Source organism: Telmatherina bonti, assembly GCF_933228915.1.
Source record: "Telmatherina bonti genome assembly, chromosome: 6".
In the NCBI taxonomy this organism is placed as follows: domain Eukaryota; kingdom Metazoa; phylum Chordata; class Actinopteri; order Atheriniformes; family Telmatherinidae; genus Telmatherina; species Telmatherina bonti.
In genome coordinates, this window is record NC_136624.1 from 29,792,765 (window position 1) to 29,808,406 (window position 15,642).

General features: G+C 38.1%; 1 protein-coding gene across 1 annotated transcript; it reads right to left on the reverse strand.

The window, feature by feature from the left end:
• Nucleotides 1-904: 904 nt before the first annotated feature.
• Nucleotides 905-14,107, reverse strand: patz1 (POZ/BTB and AT hook containing zinc finger 1). The gene is made up of 6 exons (XM_079241923.1): nucleotides 12,855-14,107; nucleotides 10,509-10,572; nucleotides 10,226-10,397; nucleotides 8,051-8,209; nucleotides 5,189-5,401; nucleotides 905-4,756 (listed from the first exon to the last, which is right to left on the reverse strand). Exons 1-6 carry the CDS (start codon nucleotides 14,096-14,098, stop codon nucleotides 4,278-4,280), a joined length of 2,331 nt encoding a protein of 776 aa, XP_079098049.1. The 5' UTR covers nucleotides 14,099-14,107; the 3' UTR covers nucleotides 905-4,277.
• Between the last annotated feature and the right edge of the window lie 1,535 nt (nucleotides 14,108-15,642).

Below are 15,642 nucleotides of genomic sequence, written 5' to 3' on the forward strand. Positions count from 1 at the left end.
TATAACAGTATAAACTGTGAAACCTATCAAAAAACATCTCACATCTAATCAGATAAACAGGAAACAAGGTAGTAATACAACTGTGTATTTAGAGCACATCCTGGAGAAAGACTGTATGGAAACACTGTTTCAGAATATAATCTCTCAATGTAAAACTGCAAAAAATGTGATTTTTTTTTTTTTTTTATCTTATCTACATGAAACAAAATCAAAGGATTCACAGAATCCAGAGAATCTTTGCATTAGAGACGGGGTTGAGAGACAATAGGGAACAGCATAGAAAACAAACACGACTATCAGACAACATAGTATGGCCTCGGAAAAGCTTCTTAAAAACATTATCAAACAAAATTTCTTGCTGTATCCAAAATTACTATTAAAAATCCAGTTGGATTTTCATCTAGCTGAGTTTAGGTGAAGTGGAAAACTGTCACATTGCTTAAAAGGTTGAAATTCATGAGGTCATAGTGCTGCACATCTGTGAAGGTGCATTTAATGCTGGGTGACATGTACACGTTTTGGAGTAGCATATGCTGAAGACAAGCCAAAGCACATCTTGAACATCGGTGGAAAAGAAATATTTCAGAGCACAACAGCTCCTCAACAGATAGGTGTGATATACGTCATTGTGATCAGATCTTGTGAACAAAGAGGCCAAAAAGAATGGACAGTGTTGAATAGCAAAGAAAGCTGAATAAAGATTCAAAAAGATGTAGAAAAACTGTGTGCTTTCATATGTTCATGCAAACATTTTTTTTTTCTCTATACTGTTAATCAGCAGATGGAGTAATGGCATTTTTCAGCACTCTTAATCAAGGAATACAAGACCAGAGAACAATTTTTCAGCTGCAATTTATTTGATGCTTGTCTTTGCACCAAGAAGAGTCGGGACTCAATGACAGAGTACAAAAACAAATATTTATAGAAAAGTAAGCTTATAGTGAAATATGTCCAAAGACGTCATAACAAAACATGTAGCTCACATTTTTAAGAGCAATTTTGAGTAAAATGATAAAATACCAAGTTAACGTATTGTACATTTTGCGCTTTTATACAAAAGTGTCAATGCAAGTCACTCTGTACAATTCTTACCCTTAAAAAAATGAAGAGGACCTTTTTTAATCCACTGCTGTGCACAGTCAGTATTTGGAAGGCACTTTGCAACAGACCAAAGCAGAAAGCAAAACATTTAGGCCTAAATTAATCCATAAAATTATGTGTAACGTTTGAGTACCAACGTGAATAAAACATACATCCCAGTGAAAACCAAAATAAAGGTTCTTACAGCATTTTCCATGTCTTCAAACAGTAATTGCAATTAAGCTAAAACAGAAACCCTTATAACCTTTTAAAGAGTAAATACTAGTGCAGAGTGGATGAAAAAATAAAAAGGGAGCAGGGGAAGAGACAACCTTGGTTTAAGACGAGGGTCGAGCAGCTGGCAGTGTGAGTGCTACCACAGCAGAGTGATAGTACAGTGAGCAGTGTAACTGTTACTGCCACTAACCAGTGATCGACATTCAGTCTCAAGCTCAGCTCGCATGCCGGAACATGCACTTTACACTTCAAATGGCCATAACTTAAAATCCCTTACACAACAGACAAGAGGAAAAGAAATCTTTTTATGTACAGGACCACCACTGACAAACACTTATCATACTGGTTGGTTCATATATATATATTTATATATATATATATATATTTATATTTATAGTGTGTATATGGAAGTTATATACACTTGTTACAATCACAATATAAACATAAATAATATAGGAATGTACTGAATTTAACAGGCTAAATTACTCACAAATAATCGAACAAAAAGGAAGAAGCTTGGTACGCAAAACCTTCTGAGCTATTACCCCACACACACGCACGCACACCGCCAGCCCCTTTATTTTAGGACTGAGCCTCATTTGCATCATGATACATGTTTTACAACATGCTAACCTCAGAGATTTGAAGTGTGAGCTGTGTGACAGGTCCATATGACACCAAATTATTACATTTTACATTGAACACTTTGCAGTTATTGAACTATGATGTGAAATACTCTGCTCATAAACAGTATTATATTAAATTTCAATATTTACAGGAGCAAGAGGAGGGCAACCTGATTAGGAAAAGGGCCACTTAAACTGTAACCAAACTGAAAAAGTCATTATTCAAAACTGGAATTATCTTAATTCTTTAACTGATTATGTTAAAGAATTAAAACAAAGTAAACTGACCCTTAATCTGAAGGATTTTATCAACATCCTGACACTGCAGGTAGTCGACTCAAGTATTCATATGTTTCGTTACAGCTTTAAATGTAATTAAAAACAGAAAACATTTTTATCATTTCCTTCGATGAATAAACAATGAATTGAGGAAAATTTAAAGCGGGAAATGGATACCTGGCTCCTACTGCATGTTCATTTTAAATATATCTTGAAATATGTTTGTCTTAACCACAGGAAATGTGTTGGATTAAAACAGTCTGCACTGCATGTTACCCACTGAGATAACTTGTGTCTTAATGGTGACCTCGACAGCAAACAAAGTCAATCCAACAATGCATGACACAAGTAACTCTGGGATGAAGAACAATGCAAAAGCTAAAAATTATTATTATAAAGGATCACAGTTAAAGCCAAAACATGTAAATACAGAAGATATAATTAGTTTGAAGGCTGGTGGATCAAAGTGTGAATGCCTCTCTGAACCCTCTTGTCGTTTGTTGCTTACACAAGTCTCCATTTAAAATCATGTGAAAAATTGGTGAACATATTCTAGAGATTTTTGTTTGACATCCAAATATTTTTACACAAAACTGAGGAAATGAATAAGTTAATAAAATACAATCTACACTCCTCAAAAAATACATAGAAAAAGGAAAAGAAAAAAAAAAAAAGGAAAGAAACCTGACCTTGGTCCCCCTTCCGTTTAAACAACCAATTCAAGAAGTAACTAATATATTTGGGAAAAATCTCCATTTCTCATTATGTACATTCTTGATTCTTCATTTCGCCTCTTACTCCCTCCCAGCTGAGAAGCGAGCAAATGGGGTGGGGGCAAACACTGAAGGCAGATGCAACAAGAATTTTCCAAAACGAGACTATCTTTCTTCTGAGACATTTTACATGTCAATGAAACATAACTTAGGACAAAGCTGCATCATCAGTTCATCTTTTTTTACTGTACTGCTGCTGATTGGTCAGATGAGCATGATGTGTATCAATACCTTTTTGTAGTTGACACATCATGCAGAATGCAGCTCTGACACTGATTTCTAGGTCACAGGCAAGCAGATGCAGGAGAGATTAGATGATTTAGCACAAAATGAGAAGAGAAATGAGAAAAGACCACTGTCTTTGCAGCAGGAGGTAAAATAGCTCATTCCTTACAAGCTCTGAGCACATTTCACAGCACATTTTATACTGGAACTGTTATAATTATTAACTGTTTCCCTCAAAAAAAATGATAACAGGTGCTTTTAAAGGTGCTTCTTATGGTGTGGGAATCCATCATCAAGGTCGCTGACAGGCAGCGGATGCCATTCAGCAGTCTGAAAACAAACACTTTCTGTATGCGGCAGGGGAAAACTTTCAATAAACATGACAAGAAATGTGCAGTGAGCATGTTGGGATTATCACTTCTCTAACTCACAGGTTCAAAGAATCATAATCACAACGGAGACCTATTTAAATCCCTGCACATAAAAAGAAGAAAACATCCTTTTTTTTTTTTTTTTTTTAAAGAAACAAAGAAATGATATAAATATATTATATAGCCCTCCTGTGACTCTGAGGTAAAGATATCTGTTTACAAGATCAAAGAGAAAGAATCACTGTAATGGCCAAAGATAAATTTACCAAGTTCACCAGAGCAATTAAGGTGTTTGAAATGACAAATTACTCATCTAAACAATACAGTAAATTATTCATTTCACGTTAAGAAACTTTTGTGCAGCTGAAAACACAAGTCAGACAGAAAGCGCAAAGTAATATAAAACAGATTCACATCGGTTAAAGGAAATAAACCTTCATGTCATTTCTTTAGAAAGAAAATCTAAATACCAAACACCCTTTCTATACTTTTGAAAAAGTAGAAAAAGTAGGAATTATATGGCAGTTTTTAAACAAAAATATTTGATACACATAAGCAATGTGACGAACAGAAAAAGTAGTCTTGAGGCAAAGTTATTCCCAAATACAGAGCATTTTCTGCGGGTAACCAGAGTTTGTCTGAAGAATGAGAGGCTAAACGACAACTTGTGAAACCTCTTTAAAAAGTCACTTCCCTCCAAAGTCAATTCCACTTTGGCCTGCTTCAGCTTCCACGAGGGAAGAAGCGAATGCAGACTGGACTATCTGAAAACCAAAAGACTCCAGGAGAGACATGTTCTGTTGAGGGGAGAAGGGAGAAGTCAGGGAGGGAGCCATGTCGCTTAAGCCAGCAGCTGAGACCCCATGGGGCCTCTGGGCTTTGTGAACTCTGTGCCGGTGCTTGTTGAGGTAGGACTTGGTGCGGAAAGCCTGACCACAGATCCCGCAGGTAAACTTTTTCTCCAGCTCTGTCTTGGCTTTAGAGCCTTCTGGAGATGCCAAAACCCCCGCAGAAGCTCCGTTACAGGCTAAAGAAGGCATCTCGAGCTCCGGTCCGTCAGATTTGTGTGGAGATTTAAGCTCGTCTCCGTTGGACAATTCCCTGAACGAAGTATCCGATTCCTCTGACTCGATGTGAGGACATTTCCCAGCATTTTCTTGCCCATCTGAGAAGAATGTAACATGAATGGAAAGAATGGCAAAAAGAAAAAAAAAAAAGAGAAAAAAAAAAAAGGGAGACAAGAAAGGTATAAATTAGGAGAAATAGTTTTAAAAAAAAAGGTTTTTATCAAATGCAGCTGTATTCCAGAAGCTGGTTGGTATCTGCAGAAATAGCAAATATGAAAATAGCAACCGTTAAAGTAAAAGGTACCAAGCACAACCAATTAGTACAAAAACTTTACAGCAAAAATAACTTTGTTTAATTTTAGAAATGAATGTTAAAAAAAAAAAAAAAAATGACTGCAGAATTTAACCATAAAAATCATGTAACTCAGTCCATTTGCCCAGAGTCCACTGGCATATTTGCTGTGGTCATCCAACCAGTAAACCATGCTAGCTCCATGCCCCCACCAAACCTTCTGCTGGACTGTACTGACCTGCAACAGGCCCATGGGCGGGGAAGCCAGGCACCCCGCCAGAGCGACACTCCCAGAAATATGGAGCCCCACCTGGCTTCCCCATGAGCAACTCAGGCTGCAAGCAGAGGGTTGAATGGCCAGGCTGGGGAAGAACTGGGTGTCCCGACAGACCATGACAGCGACCCTCTGCCTCAGACGAGGTGAGAAGCAGCTGGCGACTGGCGCACAGGTCTACACAACACCCAGCCAGGGAGAAAGGAGGGGGGAGGGGACAGACATAAAAGGCCGATGGAAACCATTTGGACAAAGTTACCTTCACATCATCATGAGTATCTGGAATACTGTTTGTAAACACAGTGCACTATGGGTGTAGTAGTATGAATGAGTTCCATGCTGAGTGAGTCCAATCACTAAAGCCGTCAGTGATGAATGAATTAACCATTCAGCCTTGAGCCAATTCCAAACCCTGAACAACTTGTTAAGAATGTAAACAGCAGAGTTGATCATTTTAACAACTGATTTTTGTGGGGAAAAAAAATACATCAGAAGTGAGTTGACTGACAAGCTATTTCTAGGAGTTAGATCATGTAAATTCTGCCAGTTGGGTGCAGCTCCTTCTCAGAACGGGAATATAAATTTGTTACATGAACATTGTTATGTTGTAATAAAAATCTATCACCTTCGGTACTGATATAACAAGGCAGTGCTACAAGACATTCTGACTCAGCAAACGCCTGATAATGAATTACACTAGAATGACAACAGCCATACGCACATTTTCTGTCTACAGCCAGTTCCAAAAGTAGACAATCTTTTTGCCAAGTGAGAAAAGTTCCTAAACCCACTAAATAAATTCACTTTCTATTTGTTTTAGACATTGTCTTAAAGCTGGGGTAGGTAATCTTGCTCAGAGAAGTTTTGCTTTACTCTGGATGAAGCGGTTCCTCGTCCTGATAGTAGTCGATACGTTTTTAAATCATGAACAATAAGAAATATAGTTAGACTCCTGAGTTTACTGTAAATCTGGAAAAACTCTGACCAATCAAAACTTTCGGGCCGAATTGAAGTTGTTAATTTCTCATATTTTGTAAGCTTCTTCATGGCTGACAAAATGCAGGAAGGATTTCCCCGACCCGGCTCGGTTTATTTACCTCCTCCCACAAAACAGCCGCGAAAGAGAAAACTGTTGGTGGAAAGAGCTGCGAACTAGAAAAGCACTCGAAGAGCGCACACCTCCGCCACAGCCTTTAAAACATTCCTGGATCCAAACTGTCATCCGAATCACCACCAAAATGAGATCTGTTCATCCTTTTCACATTTCCAACAACTCCTGAAATTTTTATTAAAATCTGCCCATAACTTTTTGAGTCTTCTTGAACACGAACAGATACATGCCGGTAAAAACATCCCCTCCTTGGCAGAGGTAAGAAAAAAGCCTTGAATCACGCAAGTAGCAAAACCAGAAGGGGAGGAGCCAAGACAGGGTGCTACTTTCAGATCTTTTCAAGCAACCCCAACATTATCTACCCCAGCTTTAACAAAAACCAATAGCTCCAAATCTTTGCCTCTCATGTAAAAATTCAAACTGCAAAAAAGCAATCATTTAGGTACAAAAATATTTGCAATTTAACAATCATAGTGAGCTAAATTAGCTAACTGGATATATGATCCACCAGGTGTCCCTAAAATGCAGTTGCTTGTTGCTCTTGTACATTGTACTATTGCACAAATGCACCAAATTTGTTATAAAGGGAAATTATGATTAAAAAAGCAATTAAGCCTGTTGAAAAAAGTCATGCATGTAATTTCTTTTGATTTTACATCAACAATCCAATCCAAAAGACTCTGCCACCTTGCAACCTATTCTAACAGACTGAAAACATAGTAGTGAAACATAAAATACTTTCAGAAGCGCTTACAAATGCAACAAACCAACAGAGTTGTACAATTTATCTTTAAACTATGATTTCTCTCATAACCTGCACCACCATAAAGGTTTAAATGAATCCAGGGCAAATGGAGTACACATTAAGACAGCCATGCAACACTGAGCATAGTTGGACAATTGATGAACCAGCCAAGCAGTAACAGAGTGTTAACCATACTACCATAGCCATGCTGGACGGACACAAATACAGGCAAGGGTGAGACAGCATCCTTAACTGTACTCAACAAAAAGGGAAAGAAAGAGTGAGTGAGTGAGTGAGTGAGAGAGTGAGAGTGAGAGTGAGAGTGAGAGAGAGAGAGAGAGAGAGAGAACTACTGCCATAACCTCAATTTCTGCATTACACACCCAAAGTTCAGGCTGGCAAAAATCTACAGAGACTTCCCACAATAAAATAAATATTTATGAGCACACCACACAGAATCGGGTGTCTTTATTTACCAAACTATCAAATTTTTCACATAGTTTCAGTCCAGGAAAATGTATGAATAAACTAGTTGTCTGCCTTGCTTAAAACACAGTACAGTTTCATGTAATCATACCAACCTGACCTTTTAACATAAGTCTCAACATCCTAGTGTTAATGAGGAAATTTTAACCTCTTTAAGTAACATAAAAATGACCAACTGCCTGATTATAAAACATTTCAGTTCCTAAGTCTGGATGCAATGTTTTTGCATATAAAGTTTAGTTCACAATAAAAAGCTGAGGCGAACACAGACATTATATGTGAAAAATGTCCTGAGACATGCAGAATCATTTTGCAAATGAACTTGCAACGATAAATGTTGGAGCAAAAAGCATGAAAGCAGGAACAGACATAGGCTTGTGTTAAAATATACGGAGATGTGGCAGCATGTTTCTCCAAAAAGCAGCAGAGCACCACATTACAGCCAGAAACATGAAAGTTTGGGATGGGGCAGGCGGCCGCTTGCCTTCCACTGAGCACTGGCGTCCCATGTGGTAAGGGGTGCCGTTGTGTATCTGCAGTTCCCCCCTTGGCTCAGGGAAGGTGTGCATTGTGGCAGTGGGGGACAAAGGAGAGCCATGGTGTGTCTTTATATGCACCTTAAGGTAGGACGCAGTGGAGAAACCTGGGACCAGAAGAACAAAGCACAAGGAAGTTGCTTGACACAGTCAAAGCCCGGGCTATGAAACGGGCATCCTCAAGCAAACACAGACTATTTGATATTGATCTGGTTTTATGACAGGCTGGCTAAACTGTTGCTGTCCTAAAGTGAACTAAAAATTGTAAAAAAAATACATTTAAAATTCCTGTCATAGCTGCCTGCCTAAAATACAAAGTGCACAAGCACATACCCATCACAGCTTATTTTAGGTCTCTTTGTGTTAAAGGTCCTTATAATGGACAAAATTGTCAAAAGAGACAAATATCGCCTGTGAAGCTATAAACACTTGTCCAATCTGATGGGACTGCAGAGCTTTCTAAAGTGACATACTGGCTCAATAAACCTCACCATTTTTCAGTTTTGTTTAAGTTAAGTTGGGACGTTGTGGAAAACATAGAATAAAATAATCTGCTAATAATTTTAACATATTTAGCTGAATACACAAAGACTAGATATTTCATTTACAAATTGATAAACTTTATTGGGGGTTTTTTTTGGTCAGAATTTCATTCGTTTTGAATTTGCTGCCTGCAACATGTCCCCAAAACAATGGCAAAGTGGTACATTTGCCACTATGTTACATCACCTTTCCTTTTAACGACACTCAATAAGTGTTTGGGAACAGAGGACTGGGAACTCAATGTAAAACTTCAGTTGTTCAACAGTTCAGGGTGTCCATTGTCAAATTTTGTACATCATTAATGCACAACACAGTTTCATAAGGAAACAGCACTCGACTGCAGGCAGCCCAGTCTAGTACCTGCACTCTTTTACGACGAAGCCACGCTGCTGTAACTTGTTCACAATGTAGCTTAGCATTGTCTTGCTGGAGTAAGCAAAGATGTCCAAGAAAAAGACATAACTTGGATGGCAGCACACATTGTTTCAAAACTTCTATGTGCCTTTCAGAATAAAAGTTGCCTTCACAGATGTGACACACACACAGACACACACAAACACACAGAGAAAAGGGCATTTCTGCCTGGTGGAGTCAGCTGTATCAGCAGAAATATTTCCTTTACTGGCCCAAAAATGTCTTTTTAATTTAACAAATAGAGTTCAAAATGGCCTCAGATAGAAACTTGTTCTCCTTTTGCTTGTGTCACAAATTCTTTGAAATGTTTTCCACATGTGTCATTCAGTCAGTTTTGACAAGACAAGTTCACTTGCAATCAGATTAATGGAAAGCAATGCACGTGTGAAAGGGGCTTTGAGCAACATGTCGAATAAAAATCACCAGTTATAGACCACATACATCAGATGCGCATGAAACCAGGACACTTACCAACTCAGCTACAGGAATTTCCTATATTTATATTTAAAACAGAATGAACCATACAATCAATCTAATCTTGTGAGTTTAGTATTCCCAAAGCAGCAAAGGGACGAACGAGGCTGAAATAACTTTACAGCAATCATAATAGAGACATTAAGTAAAATGTAAATCCCAGTTTTTCAATCAGATGTTAAATTCAGACTATGAATAATCTTTAGAAACACAAAAAAGTAATGAACAGAGCACCTCTTTAAAACAAAAAATAGTCTGTAAAACCTCTTAATCCATCAATCGAAAAATTGAGCAACTTTTCCAACAAGACCGTGTGATGTCATTTGTCAGTGGTCTTTCAGGCGCAACTTGGGGAAGAAGGGAATATGAAAGATCCCATCAAAATCTTAAACATATTTAACTGGATGAAACACAGCACAACCAGATTACTGTCCAATTTCAATTAAACATAAATCAAGAAAATTATGAAAGTCTACCTTGATGACAGAACTCTAGACCCATTTCAAACAGAATGAACCATACAATTTTTAGCCCTCAGGGCAGACAAAGGGAAATATCTAATAAGGACCAAGCCTCTCCTTTATTCTGTGAATACTAGCCACTTCAGCACAACCTTAATTCTTATCAAGATATGTGAGATGAAAGATTTTGGAAAATGTTTTGAGACTATGCGAAAAAGGTGAAAGAATTACCTTTATTGCAAATGCCACAGTAGTTGTGAGTTCCCTCACTGTGTTTTTTCAGGTGGTCAGTCATGTAGGCAGCTCGGAGGAACTTGCCACAAACTTTGCAAGGTATTTTATCCTCATGGCACGCAAGATGGGACCGGAGGCGATCTCTTGTAGCAAAAGAGGCATTGCAAATCTGAAATACAGAAATCAATTTTATACATTTCTCTTATATATTACTGGTTAAAACCATCATAAAATGTGAGTTTTCTCATTAAATCTGATGCTGTACCGCATCTTCTGTTACCTGGCACTTGTGGGGTCTCTCTGTTGTGTGTACTTGTTTGATATGTCCGTTCAGATGGTCTGGTCTGGAAGAAAAAGGGGAAAAAATCATAAGAAATAATAGGTCACTAAGTGCTTGCTTATTAAGGTCACCAATCGTTTTTTTTTTTTTTTGTTTGTCTGTTTGTTTTTTAAATAAACACCAAACAAGAAAATCTGTTATACTCCAGTGCCTGTCTGACCCTTTATTTGCAACCTTACCTTTATAAGCAATTTGCACTTTGTACTGTACGTTCTACATTTAATAAACCAATGCATTTGAAAATGTCAAACTGGATGACCAATTATTTGGGGCAAGTTCTTACATTCAGCCCATGTGTAACATCTTAGGGATATTTTAAGGGTGCACTCCATGTGTGCAATCATTTTATTTTGACGTGTTGAGGATCAGGTCATTATTGCTGGCATCAACAATATAAATGGTTTTTAATTAAGACCCATCTTGTTATATTTGATGCTATTTTCTCTTTCAGTGTGCAATAGTAGGAACAAAAATTTGGTCAAGTATTGTAGTCCCCAGAAGAAAAATGTAGGTCTGCACACTAGGTAGCTCCTGATATGTTAAATAACACAAACACACACAAAAAAAAAAAAAAAAAAAAGGCATCTAAGCCACAGCCGTTCTTTAGGGCCCAAAACGTCACTTTTTTGTTGTGTCAATGAACATATTGGAAGCTAACTCTAGTGTGTAGATCTACATTTTTCTTTTTCTATTAGTCTTTGGATCCGGCTCCTAGCTTCATCTCATTGAGGATGTGTGTGATTTAAACTTTTTCTACAAGTATTGTATTGCACCATATTCAAGTAAAATTTTCAGGCATTTGTACTTTATAATTTCTTTAAAATAATCAGTTTTGATTAATGTGAAACAATTTTTCTTTCTGCTCCACTTATCTGTAAGCTTTAATAAGGATTAATCTAGGAATGAAAATGTAACCAAACAGATTAAGTCCACAGGGTTGTTTGTTAAACTAGCAGTATAAACACATTAACAGTACATCCTGATAAAAAAAATTGTATGTGGCAGAGTTCACATTTACAATGTCTGCACGGAATATAACAGATTTTTTCTCACGACTTTATGTTTTGAGTACTCAAATGATTAGAAAAGGTTAGAAAGTCACAGATTCTGAAACAAATCTATAAATGATCAATTTGTTGTTAAGTACTATAGTGAGATCCTTTACTATTTATAATCAAATAATTTAAAAAAGGGTCAAACCATTTATTTTACACTAACACTTTGCATTTTGCTGCCAATATTGATGTAATTTTTACTGAAGCAGGATTTTGTAATACGGGATTTTTGCTAATAATTAAGTGCTTTTTCAATAAAGTTTTATTTGTATTTTCAAACATGTAAATATTTAACACTTTAAAAGTAACAACCAACCACAAATGATGTAGGATCTTCGTACAAGCCATAAAAGGTTGAAAAGAAAGAAGAATAGGCCTTTGTAAATTATTGTCGTTATTCAGATCAATAACTTGGGTCATTAACAATCAAAATTCAACTATTTTGAAATAAAGTTCACTACATATAGAGCCAAAAATAAAAAAGTTCAAAAGAAGCACATCTTCTATGAAAAATTGCTGATTAAAAGAACTCCTTACAAAAAGATTTGCAGGTGCTAAATAATTATAATAAGTTGTAATTCAAACTTGACCTTATTAATTAAAAATGATTACGAAGAAAAAAATATAGATTTTAGTTTGTGGCTGTCTACATAATTGACCAAATTGAGGTTGTTGTTTTGTTTTTTAAACCTCCAAACCAGTAGATGGAGACAGACCCCATCCAAGTTTACCTGTTGGTAAAAATAAGTCAAGATAACTCAAGAAGGCAAAAGTAAAATGTTTAGAAATAAGTCACCCCCTCACCCAAACACACCTTTATAACTGTATTCAGTTTTACCATTATCCTTGACAGTAGACTGGAACCTTCACCCAAGCTGTTAAAAATGCAGACTGCATTGTCCTGCATAATATTTCTTTACTTTTCCAATTAACTTTCTGGTTCTAAACAGGAAATTCAGAGACGAAACTCGTGGTTTCCATCAGTCTTTGTTGCACAAATATTTTCACAGCATATCCACGTGATACCCGTGGTTATTATCTCTTGGGTATCACATCTCACTTGCAAATAAATTTGCATCAGCAACTGAAGAAACGATGCAGACTTTCTGTAGCATCAGCTAGGCTATTGTTCACGTAAAAGTTCCAGTCATTCAGACCCAGTAACAATTACGGTTCTTATTCAACTCCAAAACATATTTCATATAGTTAAGAAGACTGAGGCTGAACTCACCTTGAAAAGCCTTTACCGCAGCTTTGGCACACATATGGTTTGCCAACTGAGCCGTCGTGGGACCGCACATGATATGACATCCTGTCCTTGCGTTTGAACCGGAGACCGCACACAGGACACGCGTATGGTTTTTCCCCGGAATGGGAGAGCTTGTGTCGGTTCAGGTGGTACACGTCACGGAAAACTTTCCCGCAAATGTCACAGCCAACATGCCGCCTGGTCCTCTCCCGTTTGCGTCCATTATCCAGCGACAGCCCTCCGGGTAACTGCATGCCGTTTTCCAATAGACCAGGCTGCGACAGTAAAGATAAACCGCCTGCCGTCGACATGCTGTCACTGAGGTTGTTTACTCCTCCGGTGGAGGCTCCGTGTTGAGCTTCGTGGTTCTTCAAGCGCGAAGCCTCTGTGAAAGCTTTACCGCAAGTCCCGCAAGGAAACAGACCATTGTCTTTCAGATTGGCGTGATTAAAGTGGATAGGTTCCACTACTCCCCCTTTCTTTGGTCTCCCCCTTCCCCTCTTGGATCCAGGGGAGTCAGTGTCGTGATTAAACGTGTTCCCTGTCATTTCTGATGATGGAGAGACAGAAAGTCCTTCGACAGGTTCCAACATTGGCACAGACGACTCGCCGCCGTCCTCCAATAATACAGCCGCTGTGTTTTCGCTACTGTCCACATGCATTTGTGTGTTGCTCGCAAAGCTTTGCCCGTTCAACAGCATGCCCGTCCCGTTTACCAGATCTTGCTGCGCCACCGGGAAACCTAGCTCCGTGGCCCCCGTGGCCTGGAAGAGGCTGGCGTCTCCTCCCCGGGAGGTCGGGACGAGTATTTGCACGTTGGACTGTTTAATAACCTCCTGACATATCTCGATGACTGATCGCATCAGCAGAAACTTGGCAGCTGTCATCAACTCCGGAAAGCATTCCAGCCGAACCACGATCCTGGAGGTGTAAGCGAAGTCCAAGATGTCTTTAAAAACTTTAGGGCTGATTGTGTGCATCTCCAGCTCCTTGGCGTCGCCGTCTCCCTCCGTTTGACGGCTGAATACGGTCTCGAAGTACTCGCTGCACGCAGCTAACACGGCTTTGTGAGCGGGGAAGCTCTCCTCGCCGACGCGTAAGATCACGTCGCAGAACCTGCCTCCATCTTTCCTCTGAATGTTGAGGTTGTGTAGCATCTCCGCACTGTGCTTGCTCACCTGATAGGTGTACGAAGAAGTCCAAGACGGCTCCGCTACTTTCTCCATGCCGAATTCATCCAATAGCAATGGTTGTTAACGACAAGGGTCTGAGAAATGACAGCTTATGAGCAACGATTTCGATCAACTAAGGCCAGCTAGCAACAAAACCCGAAACCAGCCGCCCCTCCCGTCGTTTTAGCATCTACCGATAAATGTTAGCAATAGCAGCAGCAAGGGAAAAATGGCAGCCCCCCAGCTTCCTGTGAACTTTGACCCTGCTTTGAGAGGTGGGGGTTGGTGTTTTGGTTAAAAATGTTTCTGAATTGATTTGACAGGATATATTTTGTTCCAATGTATTCTGGTTCTGATGGCTGCGACTTCCGACAGTAACACACGCTCCGTGGGGGGCTTTTCTGTCTTTATGGGCCACACGTAGTCTCTCTTCCTGTCTGTGCAAGATGAAAACCCCTCCCCCCATCCAAGCCGAAAACCTATTCTGTGTTCACGCAGTTTATCCTGCCATACCTAAACAAATCCTTCCAATGATATCTCATCTGCATCTACATGATTTAACCCCAAATCCTCCTTCGCTTTTGGTACAAGGATGCAACTTATTTGATTCCAAAGTAAGTAACCGCACAATTAGACAAATGTTTAAGTACTAGATCCATTTTCTTCATCCCAAAACTCATGCTCAAGTTCTTTTTCTAAAAAAAAAAACAAAAAACTCAATATAGCTAAGATCCCTTTTCTTTAACCTTCCAATTGTATCAAAGGCCAAAGTAGTTCATTTTAAGATCAGTGGAATTTATCCATCACCTGATTTCCTCTATAGACGTTTTGGCTTTGACTGGAATAATTGTATATTGTTTCAATCACACTGAAACTACAGATCACTTTTTTTTTTTTTTTTTTAAACTGCATCTTCAATGTATTTTGGGAGGATTTATTACATTGGCTTTCTAAATTTCTGCCCGTTCCTGACCTTCAGAAAAAATGTTTTAAATGGTTTTACTATAAGAAACAATGCTCAATATAAATTCCATTGTAATACTTGGAAAGTTTTTCCATACATAACAGATTTATGAAGTCCATTCCCAGAATTTTTGCTTTTCACAAAGAATTGTTCCAATATCTTTCTTTAAGTTACATGAAAGGGAAGAATGCTGTAAAAATCTACACACTGATCGAAGACTTGTACATCTCTCGCATCCCTTATGCATCTGTATTGAATTTGTATGTATGAAATAAAAGTTTGTGATCCTATTCAGTAAGCGTAAGACACTTTACAAGTCACTTTATGTATGGTCTGTCAGTGTTACATGGATAACTTAAGTATTATTCAAGTACGAATTCAGCCAAATAATGGAGACTAAAATAAAAATGTTAAAATATCTACATGATTTATGACAGTTGATTTGTATTTTGACTATTTTTTCCCCTTTTTTAAACCATATAATCTAAATTCATATGTATATTGTTGGATACTTTAGTGGAAAGTGACTAGATCTATAGACCATTTGGGTGTAAACAAAAAAGGAAAGGCAAAAATCCCTGAAATTAAAGTTAGATTTGTTCAGAAAAGATTTTAATCATAAAAACATCTAAAT